At 49.9% G+C, this 19,074-nt stretch overlaps 2 protein-coding genes across 2 annotated transcripts in view; one reads left to right on the forward strand and one right to left on the reverse strand.

Annotated features, from left to right (window-relative positions):
- The window catches only part of C18H16orf78 (chromosome 18 C16orf78 homolog), a 135,636-nt gene extending 127,031 nt beyond the window's left edge, over positions 1–8,605 (reverse strand). Inside the window, exon 1 of the mRNA XM_012522246.3 lies at positions 8,413–8,605. The gene's annotated coding sequence lies outside the window, so the exon portion shown is untranslated. The remainder of the gene's footprint in view (positions 1–8,412) is intronic.
- Positions 8,606–8,787: 182 nt separating this feature from the next.
- CBLN1 (cerebellin 1 precursor) lies at positions 8,788–12,555 on the forward strand. Its single transcript, XM_004450589.4, has 3 exons — positions 8,788–9,423; positions 9,576–9,695; positions 10,905–12,555. The coding sequence occupies exons 1-3, from the start codon at positions 9,160–9,162 to the stop codon at positions 11,100–11,102; spliced, it is 582 nt and encodes a 193-aa protein (XP_004450646.1). The 5' UTR covers positions 8,788–9,159; the 3' UTR covers positions 11,103–12,555.
- Positions 12,556–19,074: the final 6,519 nt, after the last annotated feature.

Raw genomic sequence — 19,074 nt, forward strand, 5'->3', positions numbered from 1 at the left:
AGGAGTGGAAAACTGAAGCTCGTCAAAAGGGGTGTACACACACACACTTCTTTAACACAAGAATGTGCTGTAAGGTCAGACAGAAAGGTGTGGGTTCATCAACGCAAGGGAAGAGGGAAGGAAAGCTAAACCAGAAAACGAGTCTCTAAGCACCCTATTTTTTAAAAATTTTACCTCAAACCTAGACATCAAATTCTTCTTCTGAAAGCATGTTTTAAAATGGTATATTTATAAGTCAAAGGATACTTAAAGAATATTAAATTTTATTTTAAAAAACTTTTCTTGGACTAAAAAAAAAAAAAAGAAAAGCAAACCACTCTTAATGAGCAAAATGAACCAACGCAACATAATGGTAATTACCTTCACCTTTAATTTATAGGCAGCCCGATTCACAGTCCTTGAAGTCTCTTAAATTTAAAAACTGAAATGACAACATAAAATTTATAATGTTCATGATTTTTCAATTAAATCCCAAGGTAGAAATGAAACAAACAAAAAAATTAAGTGTCATGTAAAAAAATGGACAGCTCCTGAGAAGTGAGGTGTCTTTTTAAGGGTGCTTTGGCAGGGAAACCGCAGCTCTCAAAATTGTGTAAGAACCTGGGTAATCAGTGGAATGGGGAACAGTTTAGTTTTACTATTTACAGTGGCAATATTAATTATGCAAATAACATGATTGCTACAAAACCAAAGCTCTTCCTCAAATACCTTCTACGGAGGGAAGAAAGTTTTATGGCTTTTTCTCTGATGTATTCCCAGTCTCCACAAGAAACAATACCTGCTCCAAAGAAGGTTCACTGAACGATTATTGAATGAATAAATGAATATACTAAAAGGAATGACGGGTGTGTGTGTAAAATTGTGCAAACTATGTGTATATTGCTATGGAGGTATATACCAGTCTTTGTTTTAAAGTTGGGAATGAGGACTTTTAATGGAATACAGCTATGAAAATCAGACAAAAAATGTAATAGCCAGGAGTTTTGCACAAAAAAAGAAAAGCCATTGATGAAGAGCTGCGTATAAAAGGACCACTGTGTTTATATATGCTGTTTCAGAGGAATTTACCCTTCCTGGGCCTCAGTCTGTAAAATGGAGGCAGTTAACTCCACCACAATTAAGGTTCAACAGTTAAGTATCAAAGCACTCCAAAATTCTGATCTTTATGGTCTAAAAAGGCCAAAGTAGTCTTTCTGTAATAACACCATTTTACCTTAATACTATTGATGCAGTAAAATATTGGGACCAATTTCATAGTAATTTAGGACAGAAAAAAATATACATGAAATTTTATAATAATGTGGCAAAGCCATAAATAAATCTCAATGCATTGATAATTACCTAAAATGGTTAAAGTATATAGTATGTTATCCTAACAACCAGAAGACATTGAATCAACCTGTTCTTCTACACCAGTAAAAAGCAAGATTAACAATGTTTTCATTGAATTGATTCAAACTTTGATTGCCATCTATATGTAATCTACTTGTCAAAGATTAATTTCTAATTGTTCCATGTTTCCTAACTAGCTTTTATTACTCTTTTGGTAAGGACCTTACACAATACTAGGCAGCAGATATGAAATGGATAATTACATTGAGTGGATAACTAAAAGGATTCCCTCATAAATATTTATATATTGAAATATACTTTATTGTGCTTTGCTTTTAACATGTTATTTTTAAATCTAAAACATCACTGATTTATATAATCACAGTAGAATCTTTATTTGTTGAGAACATGCACAGATTAAAGCCTACAAGCTTTAAAAAATGAAATAACAGCAATTGTCATGCTTTCCCAACAATAAAACACATTTCGGTAAGATTTTATTTTAAATACTCAAAATAACTTTATGAGTTCACAAAGTAATACTGTGTTTTTCTCAAGATATTATTAATAACATATTCTTGTACTAAAAGGATATAGGATGAAATTTGCTTGGCAATTTAGCATTTGTTACATTAAGAAATGCTTCTTTGAACACTTTTGCTTTAATATCCTGAAAACTGCATAATTATGTTTATCAGTAGTTAATTTTTAAATCTTATGATGAGTGGCTTTATTTTAAATCTATAACTTTGGTAATGTCATGTAGCTAATGTGAATTTGTAATAACTCAGGGTTTAATTCATAGTGATTTTTTTTCTATGCTATGACCCATGATTAAAGAATGAATGGTTACACAAGAGGACAAAATGAAACAAATTTGTTATTTCTGAGGGAAAGGCAAGATTTTGTACTGATTCAGCATATCACTGTAATCCCCGGAAGAGAAAGAAGCTCAAGATAGTCAAAGGGAGAGCTTTTAATGAAGAGTAAACCTACAGAGGCGTGGGCAGTGCCCAGGGAAGCAGTATAAAGCGGTGAGAACCCAGAAATTGGCAAACCTCCCACCCGCAGGCCTAAGATACCAGAAGAGGAAACAGTATTGCTGGAGTGAGAGCTGGAAGCAAGGGGAGGAAGAGGCGGTGAGGCCCTGCTCAGTAGCTGCCGACCTGGCAGGGGGAGGTCACTGAAGCAGGGAGAGGGCAACTTCTCTCTCCTCCCTCACTCTGATCTTCTGCTGGTGCCTTCCACTGACCAAACCCAACCAGAAGCCAGGCAGCAAGGGTCAGCTTCGGGGGCAAGGACAGGGAAGAGGAAAGTGGAGGATGGCTCTGTGGTGGAGGAGCACACCCACAGGGGGGCCAGCTGTTCATTGGGTCTGAATAGGGCATGGAAGGACCTGGCCCACTCCTCTAATTTCTAAGACGTCTACTAGAAAATAGCATTTGGGAATTTTTCCACTTAAAGAGTTTTTAAAAACACAAATCCACTCTTCTGTTTTCTACTCTTCAAGTTCTGTTTAAATTCTTCCTTTCATTTATCTCCTGGTATCATAAAAGCCTGTGGTTCCACAAACCTCCATTTAACAGACTTTTCTCTAAGACATCCTTCCCCCCTCCAGGGTCTCTGAATTGTGGGAAGTCTTCACATACAACCGTTAATGAATGTAAGATTCATGAAATTTCCCTAAGATATCTATCAAAACTGGTGATAACTTTTTGCAAATGTTAATCCAGCCACTCACAGATGATAACAACACTCATGGGTTCTTTGATAAATGTCAAATGCACACAAGTCCATACCTGAAGCGCTTGTTTAAATGTTCTCTAATCTATAAATGGTATAATTGTGTAATTTTTGCATACTTCAGTATATTTGTATATCTTTTGATTATAAAAGTCCATAAACGGAAACAAATATAAACAATAATCAAAGTACCTCTTTCAAGAAGCCTTGTTAGTGGAACCAAAAGGGTCTTAAATGGAGGTACTTAGAGGTACCCGCCTCTGACTAGTGCTACACCTAAGGGCAGGGATCATGTTTGATTGCCTTTGCAGTAGCCACAAGCCCTAAAACAGTGTCTTGCACATTGCAGGCACTCAGTAAATGTTTGCTGAATTAGCCAAACCTTGGTTTGTCCCCATAATCAGCCAACCCAAACACGACACAAATAATTACCTCTTGGAAAAATTCCAACCAGTGTTTGATGTTACCTATGTGGCTTTTCTCAAGAGCAGCTCTGTAGGATTACATTATTTGATGTGTTTTCCTTTGACCTTAATGTCACCTACTTGAATAATAGCTTGACACAAAATTTCTACCGGCACAGATGAGAGTAGATTCAAGGCATCTTCTTAAAAATGGTGCCAGCATCTCTTAATTGAGAAGACATAGTCTCTACCTATGAACACAGGCTAAGGAAATGATACTTTTGTAGTAACATAAGAGTTAAGGACATTAAATAAATATATATATATATGCTTTGATTTTTTAAGAAAAAGATTTAAAAAATAATCCAAATAGTACCATAAACCTGGCTTTCGTTAAAAAATAATTTTACATTCTGCATTTAATAAAAACATCCATTAAAAAAAGTTAATTTTGTAATGTAACTTTTAAAATTTGAACAGCAAAAATGTTGCATTTAAAATCAATCTGAATAGCCAGATTTTGATGAATGTTAAAATATCATTGCATACTTCACACGAATTAGAATCATTCCCACATTCTACTGCTTAGATCCAAGCATTAATTTGAAATGACCTTGACTTTGTTGAAATCCTAAATTTAACACTCCCCAGGACAAAGTAGCCTTTCTCTTCTGCTTTTGAGCAAATGAACGAAATACTGAGCAATGGTACTGTCTGGGCCTTTGAAACAAGACCAAAAGGGATGAAATATGGTTTGATGTGAGTAAACAGAGAATCCATTGATTTAATAAAAGGATGAGTTTGTTTCATATCCTGTGGCAATATATTCCCCTTTTCCTGAAAATGTTCTCTTGCTTCAACAATAGAGGGTCCCCACCCCCCACCCCAGGAGGGGTAGAGCTGCCACGAATATAACAGCTATCAAGACAGCTGTTACATCCATTTCTCGAATTGCACTGTGGTGGGGAGTTCAGAGCACAGTGAGGAGACATGAACCTTTGACTTCACCAAAACATAAAGCTGCATTTAAAGACTCAAGTAAAGGACATAACAGCAAGAGTATGAATTCATTATTTGCTATCGGGCATTTCCCTAAATCTCTATAACACTTTCCTTTAAGAGCTTCCCTTAAACACATGGTTTTATAATACTTGACTGATATTTCAATACCTGAGAAAGCAAGTTAACCCTATGGTCTTAAATTTCAGGAATGACCTAATGCAATTCTTTTATTTTTCAGAATTTATCTCTCAAATGTTCATTTGTTTTCATTAATTGAAGAATAATGAGCAATTTTAGGTACCTATCCATAAAGAAATGGAATTTTCACCTTTCTATGATCCTGAAAAATGCAAAGAGAAAAACCAACTCCAACAAAATGTTGCCAAAGAAATCTTTTAGGAGGGAATCACTGCTATTAATATAAGCATTTATTTACATTCATCTGGCTCTACAATTTGAAGTACATTCAGATTTCAAAGCTACCTCTCAAAGGCTGTCATGATGGATAGTGTCTGACTTTGCACAGCATGCTTAGCTGAGGCCTTGACGCCCGGCTCTGACAAACAGACATCTACTGTTCTGGCTGCTGCGTCAAGCAGCACCGCTACTCTTTTTACCTGGCATATATTGCAGCTGACCCTCTGAGAGGAACTAAAGGAGACATCTGTTGTCTCTGCCTGCCCATTCTTTCCCTAATTTTGCTTTGGAGAACCAACCCCTTCTAGATCACGTGGAGTGAGCACACACCCATTTCCAGGGGAAGCCCCTGGACCCAGGCTGAGCCATCAGAAGCATCCACTTCCCAGCACCACAGAGATTTGAACCGGGAAAGGAAGTGACTCCTATCACCCCTGGAAAGAGCAGCCTTGGCACTTTTGCTGCAAATATGGAAGAAAAGGTGCTTTTTTCTCCTGCTAGGACTAGGGTGGTAATAACTTCTAAGGGGTTATCATAAGGAAACAGCCTGGCTGAAAATGAAGCCACAGTTGGAAGTCAGGTCCTGATAACCCTAAATGATGGATCTAGCCATGCCTTAACTAGAAATACCCCTACGTTTTTTGACCAAGCAAACAGAGTCCTTTTTACTTAAGCCAATTTGAATGGGTTTTGTCACTTGCAGCTAAAAGAATCCTGACTAACAATGTGACAACACTAAAAATAAACATGAGCAGGCGCTTTACAGACTGGATGGATTTTTCTCCTCATATACATTATCTCATTTAATCCTCACAATTCAGGAAAGCAGTAACTATTAGTATTAAATTAATACTCATTATTTTTAAAAGCATACTATGTGGAAGAGGGGCAGGGATTGACAGAAGAGGGGTCAACTTGAAATATGGTGGCCAGGGAAGGCCTCATTTACATGGGAGAAAAGTAGGGTTGACATATCTCAGGGACCTCAATTACTCAAATATTCATCAAATGAAAAATTAAACAGTCTACAGGCATACCACATTTTACTGTGCTTCACTTTACTGTGCTTCCCATATAGTGGGAGTTTTTTTTTTTTCCACAAACTGAAGGTTTGTGACAACCCTGTGCAAAACAAGTTTATCAGTGCCATTTTTTCCAACAGCATGTGCTCAGTGTATATCGTTCTTTTAGATGTAATGCTATTGCACTTAGTAGACTACAATTTAATGTAAACATACTTTACATGCACCAAGATACCAGAAAATTCGTGTGGCTTGCTTTATTGTGATGCTCTGGAAATGAGCCCATAATATCTCCAAGGTATGCCTGTATAGCAAAGCCAGGAGGTGGTCCTAACACTGTTCCCTGAATGGTGAATTAGGGGGCTCTTGCAGTAGCTCAGGCCAGAGACAGTGAACCCCAAACAGGCAGCCCTATGAGAATGGTTTGAACAACAGTCTGCAGAGTCAAGACAGATGTGGGGTACCCGGAGTTTTCCCATCTGCTGTGTGCAGCTATTGTCACTGGGATAGGGAAGGTGGGAAGGGGCACAGTTTGGGAGGAAGTGAGGAAGACAAAGCCTGGGTCAAACATGCCTGCAGTAATATAAGCAAGGAAGTCCAGCAGGTCTTCAGAAGACAAGTCTGGGCCTGAGAGAGGATGAGACTGGAAATATGAGATGGAGACTCATCGGCTCATAGAGGCAGTTCAAGCCTGGGCACTGTGTGTGATAGCCACAGTCATGACAGGAAAAAAGGACAAAGGCGCTGGTGACCACCTTCCTCTCTCTGTCTGATCTCTGTCCTTCTTGCAAGTGCCATGAAGCAAGACTCCCCCGTCCCCATCTCTCGCTTTGGGATGCAACCCAACCGGATGTGTGTGGAAGCACCTGGAGGGCTTGGACGCTGGCGAGCACGACGCTGCTTCTCGGCGGACTATGTGCTCCACGGAACCTCGACCGTTAAGAGCTCCCGGTCTCGGCTGTGATACTAAATCTAGTCTCATTATTCAAATATCACCTCTTAGATTAGTTCTTGCTCTAACATTAGGTGTAGACACAGCTGACAATGCTTTCTGGGGATGTTTCAAAAAGACCTGAGTTGAAAAAATATTTTTGTGTCATTTTCATTTAAAGTAAAACTACTGCCTCTTCCTTCCGTCTCTTCCTCGTTGCTTCTCTCCTGGGCCACAGAGTGACCAGGGCTGGCCTTAGAACCGAGGCGGCAGCGGATGTGAGGTTCCCCGCACTTACTCAGAAAACAGCTGTCAACTCCAAGTCTCCAGAAACAAAGGAGGCCTCCAAGCAGAAAGGTAAAGCTGCTGGGGATCTCTGGGCGGCGTTGCCAGAGCGGAGCGGAGGACAGAGCATGTCCTAGGGGGCAGCAGACCCCGTCGCCGAGGCCGGGGACCAGGCAGGTGCGGCTCAGCGCGCGGCCCCTCGTCTTTCCTTATCCCAGGGCTTCGCAGAGTACGCCAGGTTCAAGGTCGCCAGGTTCAAGGTCGCCCGGCGGGGTCCCTGCACCCCAGTGCGCAGCATCCTGCCCCTGCTTGCGGCCCAGGACCCGCGCTTTTGCTAAGGATTTGGCCCTCCCACCCTGCCTGGCTAAGCACCGCTACCCACCCCCTACCCCCGCGTGCATCCATCCCTCCTTCCCCGCCTTCCCAGGCTGCGAAGCACCCTTTCTAGTGCACACAGACGCAGCCCCTTTCTTCCCGGACACTCCGCAAAACTGGATTTTCACTTTCACTTTAATGACTGCGTGTGTGTGTGTGTGTGTGTGAAGTCCCAAAGTCTACCCGTTAGGGTAAAAAATACCCTTGGAAAAGCGCCCCTAAACCAATTAGGCGTCTCCACTCAAGGCAAAGATGTGCGGGTAAACGTGAATAAAGCATGCTGTAAGGTACACGTGAACAAAGGACACAGAGGCAAAATGTGAAATTTTAAGTACAAAAGAGAAATGTGGTCAGGTAAACAAGCCTGAGTGCGACGCCAGCGTCCCCACGCCTGCCTCGCACGCTTAACTGCAAAGGGCGCGCAGGCGGGCCTCGCGAGCAGCGAATCCTGCGCGCCCGGCTCAGCGCCTGGCACTCCGCCTGCATAAAGGAACCATCTACCTGAACAAATGAACCGACGGAGGCAAGAATGAGCGCTCGAGCCGACGCTTCGCGGCCGCGTGCAGGACAGAAAGGAGCGGGAACCCGGACCCCACGGGCTCCACCGCGACACGCGGGCCTAGACTCCCAGCCCGCGGCGCTCTCCTCCGCTCCACGGGCACCTCGCCCGCAGGCCGCCGCCCGCGCCCCGCCGCCCGCGCCGCCCGCGCCGCCCGCGCACGCGCCCGGCAGCCCCGCGGCCAGCCGAGCCCTCGCGCCACGGTCTGCCTCGCGCGCCTGCTGCCCCTCGCGCCTGCGCCCGCTGGGGGGCGCTCCCCTCCCGCCCCGCTCGTCCACACGCGGACGCCACTGGGCGTCCCGCCAATCTCCCCGGACCGTGGGCCCGCGCGCCCCCTCCTACCTGAGAGCTGGAAGGGAGGCAGGCGAAAAGGGCCGAGGGGGGGCTGCACAGGCCCGGGCTTTAGGCGAGAGCCGGGAGAGCTAGCGGCTCCGGCAGACCGTCCGGGCACGGGCACGCGCACGCGCGCTCCCGCCCCCGCTCCCTCAGTCGACTCCGGGCCAGAGCCCAACCCAGCTGCGGCGCGCCGCCCGCCAGGCCTCGCCTAATAACAACTGCGCCCTAGGTCAGGTGGCCGCGCGCGGACAGCGCCGCCATTGGCCGAGCGGGGAGCGCGGCGCGTCGGGATTGGCCGGAGGGCGGAGCCTCGGCCTGTGCGGGGGCGGGGCTGCGGAGGGAGGCGGGCCGGGAAGCAGCGGGGGCGGGGCCAGGCCGCGGTCCGCGCCTTTGTGCCCGGTGCGCGCTCTCCGCCGGCTCCGGCTGCAGCGCCGGCTGCATCAATAATTCAGAGCGGCAGCAGCGGCGGGTGCGGGCAGGAGGCGGCGGCAACAGCGGGCACCCGGCGGCAGCGGCTATGCATCCAAGTGCGGCTAGACAGCCGCGGCACCCCTGAGGCCCGGGCGGGGATCCGGGAGCATCGCGTCAGGGGACGCTTGCCCGGGAGCGCTAGCAGAGCGGTGGTGTCCAGAAGCGGCGTCGGCGGAGCTGCGCCCGGAGCTGAGGAGGGGATTTTGGAGCTGGGCTGGGGAGGGGGGCCGGTTGGCGCAGGCAGCCCCCGGGGCGGGGGGCGGGGTGGGCGCCGGCGCCGCGATGCTGGGCGTCGTGGAGCTGCTACTGCTGGGGGCGGCATGGCTGGCAGGCCCGGCCCGCGGGCAGAACGAGACGGAGCCCATCGTGCTGGAGGGCAAGTGCCTGGTGGTGTGCGACTCCAACCCCACGTCCGACCCCACGGGCACGGCTCTGGGCATCTCCGTTCGCTCTGGCAGCGCCAAGGTGGCTTTCTCTGCCATCAGGAGCACCAACCACGAGCCGTCCGAGATGAGTAATCGCACCATGATCATCTACTTCGACCAGGTGAGTGCTCCTGTCTCCCTGCCAGGCAGCTCGGGGGTGGGGTGAGGGAGGAGGGCTGATGCCCGATCCTCTCCCAGGGCTCTGCGGAGGTGCGAGGATAAGAGTCCGGGACTGAGCCCTGCCCACTCCCCTCCGTTCCCGTCTCGTTATAGGTACTAGTGAACATCGGGAACAACTTTGATTCAGAACGCAGCACTTTCATCGCCCCGCGCAAAGGGATCTACAGTTTTAACTTCCACGTGGTAAAAGTCTACAACAGACAGACCATCCAGGTCAGCCGCCGCCCCGAGGCCAGGCTCCAGCCCCAGTAGGGGTCTTTTTTAGCTGCAGGGGTGCGCGGGCTTTATGGGGGTGGGAGAAGTGGCTGCTGCATGTGCCCAGGGCTGCTTGGAGGGAAGAATGGCGGGCTTCACGGTTCTGTGGCTTCACTGCTTCCCCTGTCGCTGATTCTTGGGAACCAGCCGCCTCCCTAGAATTTCCTGCCTCCGCCCTCTGAGCCCCTCCGAAGAGGTCCCCCACTTCCTACGGAACTCTAGGGACTTCTATCGCGTTTGCTGTTGGCATCACAGACAGCTCATGCTCTTGGAAGTCAGGGCGACGGCCCACTCCCCTGCCTTCAGCACCACGGACAGGACCGCAGAAGTCATCAGCACCACGGACAGGGGTCCCGGCGTCCCGTTGGGGAAAGACTCCGAGTTTTTAAAAGACGAGCTTCCACCCCTGGCGGGTGAGGCAGAGAGAAGGGAGGGCCTGGTGCCACTCCCTCCCGGCTGCAGCCAGCCCTGGCCGGCTCTTCAGGACCCCCGAAGGTCTCCCGGTTTCTGTTAGTTTGAGACAGAAGGCGGAACGCGCCTCTGGGGAAAGGGCGCCCGGCTGTTGGCTGCCGATGCCATCGCAAGGGCAAATCCAAGCGGTGGCGGTCGCGGGTGGATCTGGGGCGGGGAGGGAATCTCGGGTTTGGAGATGAAGCACAGAGTGCAGCTCCGCGAGCGATTTCTAATTCGCCAGAAGCCCTACCCCGCCTCCACTGTGTCCTAAGGTGGAGAGGCAGCTGGGAGCGGGAGGAGCCAGAATTTTTGTTGTTGTTATTCTATTATTATTTTTTCCCTGTGGGGCGCTGGAGCAGCGTTGCCTGAATTTCTCTTTGAGGCTGGGGGAGACAGGAGAAAGGCGGAAAGTCCACCTGCGGGCTCATTAAACTGGATAAAAGAGCACAGTCGGGAGCCGCTTGGCGGGCTCTGCTTGAGAAACCAGTCTGAGGACGACTCTTGTTTTGGGGGTCAGACCTTTCCTCTCGCCCAGATGTGCCATCTTCCGTCCCCACTGAAATCTCAGCAGATGAGTAGCAAAGCCCCTTGCTCTTACTCTACCTTCCCTCCACTACCCACTGCTTCCGGGCCTTTTCTGCTCTTGTTCCAGCAGCGGGGTTCGCGTCTTCACTGCTGCTTCCGAACCTCTGAGCTGGCCTTTCTCTTTCTCAGGTGAGCCTCATGTTAAACGGGTGGCCCGTGATTTCAGCCTTCGCTGGTGACCAGGACGTGACCCGGGAGGCCGCCAGCAACGGAGTCCTAATCCAGATGGAGAAAGGCGACCGAGCATACCTCAAGCTGGAGCGAGGGAACTTGATGGGGGGCTGGAAATACTCGACCTTTTCTGGATTCCTCGTGTTTCCCCTCTGACTGGCTGCTCGCCAGAATGGAGGCAGGGAGAGGCCAAGACAGGAGAAAGGCAGGAGGGGGAGTGAGAAAGAGGCTGCAATTTAGAGCGCGAGAAAACCCTACATGTTCCTCAGCTGTATTCGGGTAAAAGGCGCGCGCCGGCGGTAGGACAACTTTGTCCATTTCCTCTTTAGGAGAAGTAAATTCCGCTTAGTTTAGCGCCCTTCCATCTCCAAAAATAAACTCGCCTCTCCCAGTCCAGTTGAGTAATCAAGAAAGAGGCAGCCTCGTCATTGTTTCTTATCCCCACGTTCATGGTCCCTACATTTTCCTTAAAAGAAACTGTATTTCACCATATAATGTGAAATATTTTTCTCCCCTTTTCCCTTCCGAATTCTTCCACCTGCTGATATCTAATATGCCCCCTCCCCCCCTTTTTTCGGTTTGGAGAGGGGGTAAATTTTTTTGGATGGGGTAGTTTTAATTTGACAAGTGTTAAACTTCTTAAAACACCCCGAAGATACTTTGTATCCTCGGCTGCTTGGTAGCAGAGAAAGGACTCACCTTAATGGTGACTGGTTTAAAAAATTATATATATATATAAATATATATCATTTCTACACGAAGAACTCTTCCCAGTGGAAAAGGACTGTATTTCCGTATTTCTATGTCCTATTTGGAGTGATCGTGAAATCTAAGACTGCTTGATGTTCTGATGCTTGTCAATGCCGTCGTGGTCTGTGGCTCCACTAAACGCCAAGAGATTCTTTCGGACACTTCCTCGTCCTCTGTAACATACGTGTGAATAGCCAAGATTTAATTTCGCTCTAATCCAATAAAGTTGAAGTGGAAGTTTTATTTTTCGGAAACAGCTTTCTAAACTCCGCATCTTCTCCATCTACGAGGCTGGGGTGGGGAAGGTGCGGAGGGCAAGGCTCAAAGGGACAGCGGACTTGGGAGAACTCAATCCGAGAAAGGTGCGGGCGGGAGGGCTGCCTCCGCGGCCCGCGGCCCGCCCAAGCCGGCCCTAAGCTCCTACCTGAGGGGCTCCAGGCCAGGGGACAGACTGCCTTCGCCTGTGCTCCCTGCTTTGGCGCAAACGTAAGAAATCTGGCCGAAATCCTGCTAGGCCAGGCCTACCCGCTTCCCCGTGGAGCGCAGCGTGGGTTTCGCAGCCCAAATGCACTGGGAATCATCTCGGTTCGAGGACCCGAACCAGCCTGTCCGGAACGGCAGGCTGCCCGCTTGCCTTCTTCCCCAACCCGTGCGCTCCGCCGTGCCGGAAGCAGCTTACATTTACCACCACCGCCTCTGAAGGCCAAGGCCGCCGGCCGCGTCGCCGGGGCATCCGGGGACCTGGGTTTGCACTTATTCGCAGGACTTTTATTCAAGAGGTTCGTCCTGGAGTTTTGATTGTATCGGATCGTAATGTGAAAGCAAAATTGAAATAAACGACTTGGTTTGAAGCCTGGAAGCCTGGCCCAGTGGATTCGGCCGCGGGGAGATCGGGCGCCAGAAACCGGGTGGGCTGTCAGGACCCAGGGGCCGGGTGGGTCCGTCTGACTCTAGTCGTTTTTAGAGGCTTTTTCCAGGCCCCAGCTTCAGCGAGGAATTTAATGAGCTCCTGTTGGGTAGGAGAAGGGGATAATAATAGCACAATAAGCAACCTTTCTCGATTTATTCCCGCGGCCTGTCTGGGTTAGAGGTTCACCGAGCACTGGGCCTCTGCTGAAAGCCAGGCCTTGTTTCTCCTGTGTGCGCAAGCCAGGAGGCGGTCGAGCGTCTCAGCTGACGTGCGCCCGGAGCCCCAGCGACCTGTGGTCCCGCGGGGGAATAGGTAGGTACGCCGGAGTGAGGCGTGGGCCCGAGTACCTTTCTGTTCCTGCCCCACAGTTCCTCTTCCCCCGCCAGCCAGACCCCAGGAAAAGGGGGAACGACAAGGAATAAGGAGCCCTAGAGGAATCTTAAACAAACAAAAACCTCTGCTTTTCTTTTTAAAAAGAGACAAGCTTTCCCCGCAAAGTTCCGGTTGGGAGGGGTCGGAGACAGCTGGAACCTTCGGCAACGGAGTTCTCTGGAACCAAGTCCTTGCCTACGCAGAGCCAGCGCGCCAGACCTGCATCGCGGTCCGCATAGGTGCGAGCAGCCGCCACCCAAGGAAGCTGGGTTCGCAACGCGCTTGGCGCTCACCCTGCGGGTGGGTGGTCACAGCTCTTGAGGTCGGCAACACCAGCTTCTGGTTCCCGGAGGCTTTGTGGTTCTCCGGGCTGAGGGGCCACCAGGCTGCATCCCGGCTGGGTGACTTTGGCACACCCTCTCACTGAGTCTCAGTTTACCCATCTGTGTAAAGAAAGGGAGGAATCTTTTGCCTCCGTTATTGAGTCCTGGCTACGGCCTGCGGTGCGGCAGCCCCGGAGTGCTCTGTGCCTTGAGTGCCGCAGCAGTGTGCCTGAGCAGGACTCGCGCTTGTCCGGGGCCCGGACTCACTTCCTGAGCTCTGGCCCTGGGAGCTAGGATATGAATGCAGAGGGGAACAAATGGGCCTCAGGTGGGAAGAAGACAGGGACGTTCTTTCTTGGGTCTGCTTAGGCTCTAGCTGGCCCCTTCCTGGTGAAGGGCCCCTGCCACCCCAAAGCCCCAACCTGGCATGGGAGGTGCTCGATCTGGCTTCATTCTCCTCCTCCTCCACCTGCCGATGCCTTTCCTCTGCCTTTCGGTGAACCCATCTCTCATTCCTCTCTCTATGCTATTCGTTTGCTTGAAGTACCCTTTCTCTTCTCCACTTTTCAAAAACCTATCCTTCCGGAGACCTAAGAAGTCTGGCTAAAAGGCTGCCTCCTCTGGAAAGCCACCCTGTCCATGCAGCACAGGGCACTACTTTCCCAAGATTTTCCACCCTTACCCGCCTCCTCCCAGACTTTGTTGGGCCCTGTGTTCCCAGCCCGCAAGCCCTTGAGAGTGCTAGGTCAGTCCTCTGGGCCAGAGAGCTCTGGGGAGATGGGGCTCCCCAGCCTCAAACTGCGCTGTCCTCAGGCCTGCCCCCACCCCCATCCTGATTGGGCAGCTCTCCCCATGGACCTGGAGGTGAGAGGCTAAGCTGGCAGTAGGTTGTGGCAGTTTGGTCACCTGTCCCTCCTCTGGGATGCAGGCTGTTACATTGCTAGGAAATTGTGCTCCCACTGGGAGGGAGTCATAAACTCCAGTTGGTGGGGCAGGGAGGGGAACAGAGATGAAGGGCTCTGCACTTCAGTAGGGGCTACCGCCTTTCCCCAGCCTGAGAGCAGAGAGGGGAATGATTCTGCAGCCTGCACCTCACAGTTGCTTCCTTCAATGCTTAGCAGTCGCGGTCGCCGGGACCTTCCAGATCTAGCCCTGCCTCCTGCTTTCACCTAAAATACACTCCCCCCACCCCCAGCAGAAGGGATCCTGCAGGCATTCCTGGACCACCCAGGCATTCAGCCTCACCACCGGCCTGAAGGGTCCCTCCCCCAACCTGGGTCCTCTACCTTACTTCCTTCTCTCCCACCCCAATAGTAAATGTCACCTCCTCCCAGGGAGGAGGTGCTCACTCTCGATAGGCAGAGCGCTCACCCTTTCTCTAGCCTCCCTCTCTGGAGTCTATGATGACTCCCCTTACCACACTCACCGCCCTCCCATCTCCACCCCTAGTCTCTGAGCCTACCCTGTATTCCACACCAGGCCAGACCCAGGGGTGTGGTGCAAGGGACTCTGCGAGGCTTCTAGAAACCAGAGAGTCCCGATCTGACTTCCCCGCGGGTGTGATCCAGGCGATGCCCAAACCGGGGAGCTGCGGGGCTAGGGCTGGATCCCCGAAGAGGACCCAGTGTGTAGAGCAGTCCGGGTCACCGTAGTCTCTGCTGTCTGCACCGGTCCGGGGCTGGTCCCCCAGCTCCCCGCGCCCCGGAGTTCATTGCTCCCTTGCCGCCGTTTCTCCCGTTAGCGCTAGGAGCGCGCCTAGAAAGGCGCACAGGAAAAGTAGCGCTCCCAGCCCCTGCGGATCGGTTCCTAATGAGAATGTAATTACCCAGATGGAGAGGGAGCGTCGCCCCGCTTAATTGTTGCCTTAATAGGAAAGGAGTGGGGAGGATAAGAGGGGTGGGGGGAAGGAGTGGAGGGAAGGGGAAGGATGTCCCCGCAGACCCTGGGTGGGTTCCTGGAGCCCCTGATGAAGGGTAAAAGACCCGGAGCTGGGGCCGCACTTGGCCTCCGGCTTGATGTCGAGCTTGGACTGCGCTCTTCCCCCAAAGCCTCCTCTCCCTCAGCTCACAGATGCCGGGGTAGGCTAGAAGACGTCTGGGGTTCCTTCCAGGTGGTCTTACTTTTCTCATCAACTTGTCCGTGAGCCTCAGCCTTCCCCTTCTCCCACCCAATCACGCAACCACAACGCCCCCGCCCCCCGCGAGCGCTTGGCGTGGTCCTCATCACCCTAATGGGCATTCAAACGGAACAGTGAAGACGGTTACTGCCTCTGGAGGGTGGGAGTGGGCAGCGGTGCCACTGGACTGAAGGTCAAACCCCAAGGGAAAGCGCAGCTGCACGGCCCTTGAGGCCAATTCGATGGAAGAAAAAGTTTCCCAGGGGCGATTATTGGCTTAAGGCCACGGGTCTTTGTAAAGGGCCCCTCCTTGAAGATGCATCACATACTCCCTCCGAGGTCAAATGAGTTTCCTCATATTTAAAAGGGGGCATAATACTTTGCCAACAGAGTACTGTGAAGACTGCTAAAGCCTGTGGAAACTGCAGTCTGGCAGGTAGTTGGTGCTGGAGAAATGGGAACAGCAGCAAGAAGCAATAGACACTGGAGGCATCACATTGTCACAGCAGCAGGACCTAGGGGACATCTTTGAATATCTCTGGGTGAACCCGGGGAATATTGGCACCAGAGACAGGGAGCGGCTGGCTTAAGGCTACAGAGCAAGTGGAAGGTAGAATTGGGAAAAGGACCCTCTGTTCTTTCCCCTGCATGCTCCTCTCCCAACTGAATTATGGGAGCAGGTGATTTGACCCTTAAATATCTTTCACCTTTAGATCCATTACTTACATATCCACACCGACCACTGTGGATAAACGTTTTCTACGCATTTGCATGCCCCCTCCCCATTTGCATGTCTGTCCCCTGTTGGAGGGGGCATCTTTCTCAGCCCCGTGCTTCCCTGGTGCCATGAACTAAACTGGACTGTGCTTGGTATGCAAGACAGGGGGGCACAGTCAATGAAACAGCCCTTCGGGAGGACGTCCTGGACCTCTCAGCTCCCCTTCCCCCACCTCACTGACAAGGAAATGCTCACAGCCTCTGTGATTGCTGAGATGCCTACATGGCACCTGCACTTCCTCTCAACTCTTCTTCATTTACTTTGAGGCCAGCTTGGCTCCAGGAAGTCCTACTCCCCTTTTGGGGGTGCCCTGAAGGCTGGGGTGGCCACATGCGGGGACAGTGAATAGGCTGCTGCGATTAGATGTGTGGTTTGGTGTTCTGATTGTCACTAGGACTTTTCCCTGGTAGAACGTTTTCCTGTGTGTCAATGAGGCTGCATGCACAGAGGGCAGCAGGGAAGTGATTCAGTGCAGCTGACACCAGTAAGCAGAGCTTCCTGATGACAAAGATGGGTCTTCCAGTTTTGTAGCCACAACCCAGAACCGAAGGAGGTTTTTGTCCATCTTGCTGAACTCTGCAAAATTCAGGAAATCATTATAGGGCAGAAGCCCAGGACTGTCCCTGCTTGACCTGAGAGCAGTCTCTAATCTGACCTTCAGATCAGATGGATAGGCCCTGCTCTCTGCTGACCTCTCACTCCTAACTCTCCTATTAGATGGCTATTCTCTCCTGGGCATCAATCTCTATGAGGACTGGGTCCTCATCTGTGTGTGTTCCACAGTGTTTGCACAGCAATAGCACACGGTATCTGCTCTAGAAATAGTCCTTGAATGAATGAGTGTGCAAACACATGAATGCATGCTGGCTGGATGGATGAATTACTGGATGCCTTGTGAATATATTTGCTGGTTCCTCCAGAGTGTGAACTCCTCAAATGTTCACACTGCCTTATTTACAGTGCCTAGCATAGTGCCTGGAATACCCTCCAAATGAAAACAGGGTTATGAATGAGCGAATGGGTGAATGGATGAGGAGGTATAGGTCCCTCAGGAATGGGACTCATTGGATTGAGAGATTCTGGAGTGCAGACTCAACAATGTGCTCCTCTATAACTCCCCATTATCTCTCCAAACAGCCACATTATTTTGGAATGGGATTGAATTGTACCTATTTTCTGCATTTACCTTAAGGCATAAATTGGTATTGTGTGCTGCTCTGTTCTGTGTGTTTCTCACCTCACCCCAACCCTAACCTTCCCTGAGCTGCTTAGAGGGCAGGAACTGCCCTCAGCACCTACTAACATCATTCAGTATTGACTGATGGGTTATTTAACCAATCCAGAATCAAAGCCATTAAGTCTGGCTCTGGGCCGGACTGAAGCCCCTTGTGACAGTGGTAAGTAATAAAGAGCAGATGGTGACATCAGCTGTCCAAGCCCAGCGGGTATTTCCACAATGCCAGCAATACTAGCCAGGTGTGAACACCAGCCACACAGAGTCTTGGGCAATGAGGGAGCTGGTATTTCCCTGGCAGACCCTTGCTTATGGCTGGGGATTTTGTTCTAGCTGAAAGCAGAATGACCTCTAAAATCCCCTCACAGCTCTGGGGCCTGCTGTAGAGCATGGGGTTAGAATGGGCTCAGTTGGTTTCCTTTAAAGAAAGTCAAGGATTCACCAACTCCCTTCCTTCCTAAGAGTCTGCTGGGAGTTCAGCTCACCAAAGAGTTATCTGGAATGCTCTACTAGCCAGCAGCAACTTGCTTGCTCAGGTGAGGCTCCCAGAGCCTTTTCTTCCATCATCAGAAATTACTGCAGACTTTCAGGGAAATTTTCAAAGAGGGGAGAGGGAATTATTAACAAAGGAGAGACAAGTGGACATCTCTTCCTCCATCTTTAAAAGGAAGCTGTGTGCCCTGCCTAGATTCTGCCTTGGAAAGACTCTCCTTTGTATTCTGAGAGAGTAAAAAATGAACTCCCCAACGTGTACTTCTGCTCAGAAGTTCAGATGATTTTATAATGACTGAGTGGCTCCAAATAAAGTATTAGAATGCAGCTGGTGAGGAGTCTGCTATTTTACTAACTCATCTTGATCAAAATCGGTCAGTTTAGGTCTCAATAATGTTCCAGAATCTTTCTCTCCTTTTGAAGGAGTTCATTTCAGGTAGATGGATTATTTACTTATTCTGAAGATGCTAAGGAAGAGGGCTGTTAGCAATACCAACTGAGCTGTGGGTGCAGACTCTCAGCTATTTCTACATGTGGCGTGTGAGTGTCTGGTGCTTTTCTTTCCTTCTCCTCTGGGCTCTTGATGCTTCCCCCATTGGGAACTTGCTTAGCAGTTTCACCAGCATGTGGGGAGAAATCATCTTCCACATCAAAATGAGTGGCAGTGGTGCTCATGGAGGTTGTGAAGTTTGCATCTGTTTTCCTTGATTGCCTAAATGTGTCTCTGTCTTGATCATGAGAAGCTGGAATGCAGGATGAGGATAGAAATGAGCCTGTTCTTCCAGGAGTGAAACCATCTGACTTTTGTGGTCCCATTCTGGTTAGAAGTCTATGAAATGCAAGATTCCCCAAGTGGCAATTGCAGTCTTCATGTCCCAGTTTTCAGCTTAATCTTGTTATTGTCACTGGAAGCCTGCCTTCGAGCCCCAGCCTACAGCAAATGCCACCTGATGACAAGCACTTGGAGCTGTGACATCAGTCTTCTTTTCACCCCCTTTATCTAGCTGTTTTTCCTTCAGTAGCCAGTGTGAACTTCTAAAAACATAAACCAAACCACATGAATCCTCTGGCTAAAACCATCCAGTGCCCTTACAATGCACCATGAGCGAACTCAAACTCTCCCTGTGGCGCACCAGGCTGCCATGATCTGCCC

This window comes from Dasypus novemcinctus, chromosome 18 (assembly GCF_030445035.2).
Source record: "Dasypus novemcinctus isolate mDasNov1 chromosome 18, mDasNov1.1.hap2, whole genome shotgun sequence".
NCBI lineage: Eukaryota > Metazoa > Chordata > Mammalia > Cingulata > Dasypodidae > Dasypus > Dasypus novemcinctus.